At 46.7% G+C, this 8374-nt stretch overlaps 1 protein-coding gene across 2 annotated transcripts; it reads right to left on the reverse strand.

The window, feature by feature from the left end:
• Positions 1 to 596: 596 nt before the first annotated feature.
• On the reverse strand, positions 597 to 6679 carry CD8B (CD8 subunit beta). 2 transcript variants are annotated; one of them, XM_069854926.1, is made up of 5 exons: positions 6522 to 6679; positions 3394 to 3744; positions 1470 to 1565; positions 857 to 946; positions 597 to 738 (listed from the first exon to the last, which is right to left on the reverse strand). In XM_069854926.1, the coding sequence occupies exons 1-5, from the start codon at positions 6565 to 6567 to the stop codon at positions 698 to 700; spliced, it is 624 nt and encodes a 207-aa protein (XP_069711027.1). In that variant the 5' UTR covers positions 6568 to 6679; the 3' UTR covers positions 597 to 697. The 2 variants fall into 2 exon arrangements, with proteins under 2 accessions (XP_069711027.1, XP_069711028.1); XM_069854927.1 differs by lacking the exons at positions 597 to 738; positions 857 to 946 and adding an exon at positions 986 to 1027.
• Positions 6680 to 8374: the final 1695 nt, after the last annotated feature.

Below are 8374 nucleotides of genomic sequence, written 5' to 3' on the forward strand. Positions count from 1 at the left end.
GGCTTTGCTCTCCCACTCCTGGCTGTTTGCATTCTCCTGGGGGAGAAGAATCTCTCTCAGCCGTACTCCCCCTGCAGTGGTTCTTCTGCTTTCAGTGTTTCTTGGGCAGAGGCTGTGGGTCCTTGCATGTCCCAGAGCCGTGTCCTACACAGAGCACGGCCACAAGACATCAGCCTGCAGAGCACAACAGTTGAGCGATATATTATTCACTGTTTCTAATGAATGTTCATGGCCTTTACAGCTGTGCAGTGACCTGCTCCTGCTGGTTGCTGGTTGCTCTCAGAGTGTTTGTTAGCAAATCTTACCAACCCGCTTGAGCAGGAGCAAACTAAAAGCATCTTTGCAATGACTGTAGGGCAGTCAGAGAGGAAAGCCAAGAAGCCCTCAGAGCACCTTTCCTGCCTGGGTGAATCCCCTTGGTACACCCGTCCCGGTGCCCCCAGCGCAGAGCCAGTCACAGCGTTCACCCTTCTCAGGGAGCTTTGAGAACATCTCAGCATGCTGCAGGATCCAGTCTAGACCAGTTGCCACCTGTTCTGTCAAGGAAAGATGTTCAATTTGTGGTCTGTTGCAGGAAAGTCCATGCTTGCCCCACGTAACTTCCTTCTCAGGTCCCATCCAGGCCGGGCTCAGCACTGTGCAGGGGAGATTCCAGGGCTTCTCCCTGCCTGCACAAGGTGGGAAGATCTGGTAGGTTTTACTGCCTGTGGATGCGAAGCCAGAGCCTCCGTCGTATACCTGAAGAGAGGATGATGTCTGTCAGTCCCTGGGCCTCCTCCTAACTCCCTATCCCGCTTCTGGGCTGTCACAAAGTTTGACACCCCTCATCACCCCCCAGAACTCATGAGATGCTTACGGTGGAAGCGGTAGGCGGTAGGGATCAGGCTCAGCAGGAGGACCAGGACACTGGTGGCCAGGGGGACCCAGATGAGGGGGCTGCAGGCAGCTGGAGAGCAGGAGGGAACATGGTGAAAAGGTGGGAACATCCTCTCCCAGCTCAGCACCTGGCATCATCCTGCCTCAGCAGCTTTCAGGGATGAAGGATGAGGAGGACATGATCAGGACCATGGGGTATCCCTCGGAGGATGCTTTACACCCTGAAGACATTGCAGGGAACACGGCTATAAGCCATGCTAATCTTTTTCACGGTGTCCTCTCTGGCACAGGAATTCATCAGTATGAAGCTGCAACCTCAGGGACTGCACGCTCAAGGGTCACTAGAGCTCAGGCAGAGCTAAATGAAAATACAGCCTGGCCTCCAAACCCTTGTATATCCCAGGGGACTGCTCCTAAAGGCAGGGGTCAGCTCCATGCAGAGTGGTGGGTCTAAGTGGACCCAGATGCCCATATCTGCAAGATCACGTCGTAGTTGCCCCCACCCCAGGAGAAACTCAGGTTGATCCTTGGAGACCCCGAGGAGCTCAGCAAACCCCTTTTGCAGGGCAGCCTGAGCCAGCCTGGTACTGTACCTTTCTCACCAGCAGATTTTCTTTCGGTTAGTCTCTTCCTGGGCTTTTTGGAGAGTGGTTTCTGAGTGGCCTCTGGAGGCAAAGGCAAAACATCAACTGGTGGGTAGGAAGGAGAAGAGGATGGTCAATACGGCACTGAGCGCAGCAGAGATCTCAAATGGCAGACAAGAAGGGCTGGAAATATTGGCTTTTAAAACTAGCCCCATCCAGGGACCCCTGTAAAGGGCTGGGTTATCTGAAGGGGCTGGGAGCTTGACCTGAAGCTCTTGGTGGCCATAGGAGTTGCAAAGAGATTGTAAAAGCATTGATAAAACAATGTACCAGGCAAACAAAGGCAGAAGGTTAAGGCAGAGAGAAAGGAAACTTTCTCAATCTACATCTACTTCCAGGCATCACCTCATCAGCATTGCACAAAATCACAGGTAGTAGGAGACTTCAGCAGCACTGGGAAGTTGTAAGGCATCCCTGGATATTTTCCGTATTCAGATTGCTTTAATCTTTCCTCAAAATAGGATTTTTTTTTTCTGGGACAATGAGGGCAAGATTTATTATATTGTATCTGAATTACAACGGAGTGCATTTATCTCTCTGTAAAAATCGGTCATGAAAATATCCCGGTGATGTCATTAAAGAGCTGTACATCTGACTGCTCAAGCTCCACTGATTCAAAGTTTTGCATGATTCAAAACTACTTTTTCTGCTTCTATCCAAGACAGAAATTCTTACAGAAATCATCATTATTTTACATGGAAAGGTGAAACATTAGGTGCCTGGGATTTATCCGGACAACTTCTCCCTTACATTATAATCTACAAAAAGAAAAGGAACTTAAATACAATTTATTTTATCATGTGCACTAAAGGAAAAAAGAAAATATCCAGGAAAGCCTATGTCCTCCCAGACACCTGCTGGTGTTTAGTTTTACATTGGAGCGTCCTTGATCATGCTGAATTTCAACCCTGTTTTTTCAAGCTTTGCTTTGTACATAGATATGTGTCCAATTGATAAATAACAGTTCTCCCTTATCTTAAACCAGCTTTTCTTTGAGCTGGCAAGAATCCGATTTCTCAGCCGGCCCCAGGTGCAAGGTATATTTTCAGAAGAAAACAGAAAGGTTGGAACACTGGGGATGATTTCAAGCCAGCATCCATAGCTGCATCTTGGTTAAATTACTTATTTGTACCCCTGAAATCCTGCAAAAAAAGGGCTGAATAGCACTTCAAACAGTAGTGTTTCTACATCATCTCCTGCTCTGTGGTCGAGGGGAACATGGGCTGAAAAGAGCTGCCATATGACCCAGGGTTTGTAAAGCATCCCTCCTCCAATACCACCCACAGACAGCTCTGGCTTCTGTCTCAAATTCCCCAGTGATGACGGGCTGTGAGCTTTCAGGAATAAATCCCATTTCGATCCTTTATGTGAATCCCAGGCTTAAAACCTGCAAACCCACCCCAGCAATGCAAGGGGTGATGTCCTCTGGTCTTGATGCTGCTCTTGCACTTGGAGGAAGGGTAAGGAATAAATGGGGCATGGAAGGACCTGGGAGCTGAGCAGGGCATCTAACCAGCCTCTCATCCAAGGTACCATGGGGGACAAGAACAACACAGGGCATGGCAATACTGGGACTGAGTGTCTTCCAGTGAAAACAGTAAGATGCCAGGACCAGCGTGGTGTTCAAGGAACGACCACAGCAGAGCAATTGCTGGAGGGAAAACAACTGTCACATGCAGCTCACCTGCAGTATAGCTGTTTTCTGTATTTTCTAACTTATCAGGTCTCACAGGTCTCGTCAGGAAAACTCCAGAGCCTCAACCTTGTGTCTCAGCATTGGGAAGGGTCTTACCAACATGCATGACCCCTTACCCAGGTGACCTCATCACAGCTGGCCGGTGGCACACTTCGGAGCTACAGAGGTGATACTTACCCACACCGAGTCGTGTCCCACTGCCCAGGAAGAGCTGGGAGGACTGGGAGATGGAGCAGTAATAGGTGCCGTTGTCCGAGGCATGGAGGTGCCTGATGCGCAGGCTGCAGGAGGTGTACGCTCTTGTCCCAAAGACAATAAACTTGTCCTGGCTGATGTTCGCACCATAGGTGGCTTTGCCCAGTGAGTTGGAAAATACCAAGAATTCGAAATCTTGCCTCTTCTGGCTCCAGCGGTACCAGTACACCCCAGCATACTCCCTCTTCAGCTCACAGAAGATTTCTGTTTTATCATTAGTTTGGGCTAATATTTTCTCTGGAGTCTGGGATAAAAATAGATTTGTACAGAAACCTTTAAAAAAAGGAGACAGGAAGACATAGTCATTATTCATGTTTCATTATTTTTCTTTCATGCTAAGTACAGATTTTCTTTGTGGCCTTAATAAGATTAAGTAGTCACAGACCAGGGGACCATGTGAATAAGAAACAGGAGCATCTTATCAGGATGCTTTTTGGGGTTCCCCAGCTACCTTTTGGTCAAGCCTAGTTATACGGGAAGAGTTGTCCCTGCAAATACTCATCTAAAGAACAAGCTCAGTGGCAAGGAGAGGGATGGAGGGAAGATTTTGAGGGTGTCCTTCGGTCTGTATATGCAGGGAATGTCACTGCTGCCTGCTCCTGCAGGACACCCCTCTCCTTCCCTTGTTTTCTTTCTCATTTTTCAGAGAGGCTTCACCTCTCTCTCAAAAGATTTTTATTGAGCCTCTTAACTTATTTTCCAGATTTTCTGTTCTAACAGAAAAAACACGAATAAACTTCAGATTTCATCTCAGACATGGAAAAAGACCGAACCACTCTGCAAAACATCTCAAAGTGAACTAATTTGGTATTATTTTTTCAGGCGACATTATTTTTGTCTGAATTTTGAAACCTGGGGAAAGACAGGGAGTAAAGGGTAGCGGTGGAGTTGAAAGCTTAGGTTTGGCATTGAATCGTCCTGTTTGGACTAGGTAGCTCTCGTGGAAATTTTTTGAGTCGTGTTTGGCCTGGGCAGATGTGAGCGGTGTCTGCCTGTGAGCGAAGAAGTGTCCTTGTGAAAAAGAAAACAGGTGACTTGTGATCCCTTCTATTCTGCCAACAGTCCTACAAAACTGCTGATACTCTGAGACCAAGTGAAAAACAGCCTTCTGAAGATAAGGATGCTCTCGCTTCCCCCGGCTGTTTCCCAGGCGTGTTTTGCAGCTGTGCAAAAAGCTCAACAAAACATATTTTTTGGCTTTTATTTTTTTTTTAACTTAAAATATCCCTATTCCTTCAAATCCCAAAGCTGCTTACAGTAGTTGTTGCAAACAGCCTCATGCAGCCTTGCAAAGCCAGTAATGTGGGAAGGGGTTTGCATCTCCACAAGAACCCCTGAAGCCATTCCAGTGTTCCCTTTGTCCCCGGTGGTCACAAGCAGAAGAGACGGCTCTGCTGACTGAAACAGGTCCAGAGCCCTCCTCCATCCCCACGCTGATGATCCCATTGCTGTCGGGGCACTACAGAGATGAGCAGGATTCAGCCCTAATACTGCAATCCCAAAATTCAGGCACTGCACAGCAATCGCAGCCTTTCATAACATCCTCTTGCACCTTATAAAGATCTCCTTATTATTAAAATACATAATTTTCAGGTTTTGGAATGTAATCCTCCCAAACTTTGCTCTGGCAAATACCTGTGTGTATTTGCAGTAGGTGAAATGCGTGTGGCTGTGGGGCACAATGACTTCAGGTGCCCTTGGCTGCCCTGAGGTCCAGCTCTGCTGGATGCGGGAAACTTAACCCCACATGAAAATATTTTCCTAGAGCTGTTAGAAACATATTAGAAGAATCAGAAGGGATGAGAAGAAACCCTTGAAAATGCTCAGCTCAGCTCACAAAATCACAGAATCGTTTAGGCTGGAAAAGACCTTTAAGATCATAGCAGCTCTGAGTAAAGCTCAAGTGGTCCAGCTCCAGCGCAGTTAGCTGCGAAGGAGTAAGAGCAGAAAAGCTCATCCTCTGATGCCCCTCATCCACCCAAACCTCACTGTTCCCTTTCCTGGTGTACAGTCCCACAGGAGACTATGGGGAATCAGGATAGGACAGTTTTTTTCCACATGTTTGGCCAGACCAGCCTGCAGCAGCTCGAAAACTGTCCCTTTTCCCTTTGCATGTGCAGAACAAACTCTAATTTATTGGGGTTGTCTCAGAAGGTACCCCACCATATAGATCCATAGGATATTATCACCCTATGTAGGCATCAATAAAGTCCCTATGGCTGTTTGCTGCCAGATCAACCACGTTATGCCATGACTGGATAACTATCACATGCTGTGAACTAAACACCTTGCAGTCCCACTAGCTTCTGGTGAGGATGCTGCCTGGCTGTTGACCCGGGTTGGGCAACATCTTGGGGGCCAACTTGAGCTACCACCCTAATATATACATTTAATGGGTGTTTCACACTCCCAGTATTTCCATTTAAGAACTGGCAGCACAATTTGCCCTGTAAAGTGTAATTCTGTCACTTCGCTGTGACATCAAATGCATAGATTCAACCCAGACCTCCTGCAACCTATTTGCAATAAGTAGAAGGCAGCAGGATTTTATAGCACATCAGTTCTAGCTGTGGCCCTTGGGAAACATTCGGTCCTTGGATAGATTTGGAAGGAAATTTGATGGGATATTTATCATCTTTGCATTACACCGGCAACAGGGATAAGTCGTACTTTAATGTCTCAGCCAGTAGCTTCCCAAAGTCTGTCTGCACTAAGAGCATAAAAACAAACTCTGAGCGGTCTGTATCATTATATATTGCACCAAAAATAGAGTAGACAGTATGTCCTTTGGAATGGAGCTATGATGATCATCTAATCCAACTGCCTGACCACTTCAGGGCTGACGAAAAGCTAAAGTATGTTATTAATGTTACTGTCCAAAGTTAAGCAGGGATAGATAACTATACCCTCTAGATCTATACTATCCCTCTATATTTAAACTTCCACCATCCCAATGCTGTGCAATGCATCCCATGTGCTGGAGTGCAGTGGAGGACAGGCTCCAGCATGTTTTTTGTGCCCTCAACCCTTAAGAAATGTGTCCCTCTTACCTAGGATCTGGAGGCAGATGCAGAGATGAAGCCACAGCTGGGCCATGGCAGTGGAGTAAACAATGAAGGGGTTTTGTGCTGGTTCCCCTCTTCCACGTGCAGTCACCTCTTGGCAGTAAGGGCTGGCTTCTCCTCAGGAGGTTCTTCACTGTCTCAACGCCGATGTCTCACCAACGGCTGCCAAAGAGCATCTGCAGCGGCAGCGCCCGGAGCCTCAGCCCCACGGCTTCTGTGCTGAGCCTCCAAACCAGGTGTGTGTCAGCCCCACACACTTCTCCAGAGCTTCACAGGATCCCCCGAACTCCCCTTTAGGAAAAAAAAAAAAAAGAAACTTAATTGATTTTAAATTATGATTTCTTCATATTTTATCACATAGTTTTTCTTCCTTCTTTTAATCTAGCTCCATACAATTAAAAAATGACAAATGTAAGAGTTTGGCTTTAAAAATAAAAGAAGGGAAGGATGAATTTTGGGTGATTTCTCCTCTGTTGAAATGAAAAACCATCCAAAATAAAGAGAAGATGCACTTTGAGCCTTGTGGTCATTTTCTTCAGCAGAATCTTTAGCAGGAGGTGTTTTTCTCTGGGCCTGGAAAACTCTGAATGTCGAACTACCTTGCCATGAAGCAGAGGTGCGAGGCATCACAGAAAACTTTGAAGCCAAGAGCAAGAAACCTCAAACAAATTTAGTGGCTGAAAAACCACAAAAATAAGGAAATTCTGCTGGGGCTCCCCACCTTGTTGCTTTGATAGCTGTGACACTGTGTGACTCATATGCAGAAATAATTGAACGATAGATAAAATATCAGAAAAGCTTTGAAATGTCTTTGGCAGGGAGAGATTTGAAGCGCTTGGGGTTTAGGATTTGGAGAGTGAAATTACAGGGGTGAACTGGTGTATAAATGATTTATTAAATTCATTCATTTGGCTGCCAAGGTGAGGTTCAGTTTTGTCTTATGCCCAACTTGTGCAGGTACTCCTGGTCCTTACAAAGCCTCAGCACCTCCCCAGGGATGATTCCCTGCTGATGGGGGTTTCCCTGGTGGGGTCTCATGTGGGGGCACTGAGAAACCTTGACCAGGATTTGAGTTGGCAGATGAATGAGAAAAACAATTTTGTGCCTCAAGCAGTGCTGTTTTGGGGTCCATTTTGCACCAGCTTTTCCAAACTGCTGTTAACGCTTCTCCTCCCCATTTCTGGTTTAAATAATTTCCTGCTTGAAGTGAGTTGCTAACCACCAAAAGCCTTGCCAGGAAGGGCCCAGCTGCCAAAATTTAGGGTGGGCTGAATCGCTCCTTAACTCTTTCTTTGCAGGAGAAACTAATTTCAGTTCTTTCAAACACATTCCAGTGCTTTTAAGGGCTTGTTTTCAACGTTGAGCTCCCAACACAGGGTGCAGCATCCCTTACCTCTCCTCTCCTTACATCCTGCTTGTTTTTCTCCTCACTCCCAGATTGGGACCTCTCCAGAACTCGATGTAGGCACCTGTTTTTACAGGGAGTTGCTTAGTATGAGAAATGGCACTGTGAGAGAATTTTCCCTTTTTCCCCATGGTGATGTTGGTGAACTGAGCTCAATGCCCCTGGCTGCTGCCATGGCTGCATCCCCCTTTCCTCGCTGCTGCTGTCACCTGGAGCATCTTCTGGCCTCCTGGACAAGACCAAAGTGCTTCCAGGGTGGCTTTTGTCATTGCTACAACCTTGGACATAGGGCCTGTTACACTGGGCTTCTGCAAGGCTGGTGATGCTGGGTTGTTTAAGCAGATATACTGGGTTGTCTAAACAGATACTTTGGCTTGGGAGGATTTTCTAGACCATTATAGCAGCTTTAGAGATGCTTCACTGCGGCACTTTT

Source organism: Phaenicophaeus curvirostris, chromosome 4, assembly GCF_032191515.1.
Source record: "Phaenicophaeus curvirostris isolate KB17595 chromosome 4, BPBGC_Pcur_1.0, whole genome shotgun sequence".
In the NCBI taxonomy this organism is placed as follows: Eukaryota; Metazoa; Chordata; class Aves; order Cuculiformes; family Cuculidae; genus Phaenicophaeus; species Phaenicophaeus curvirostris.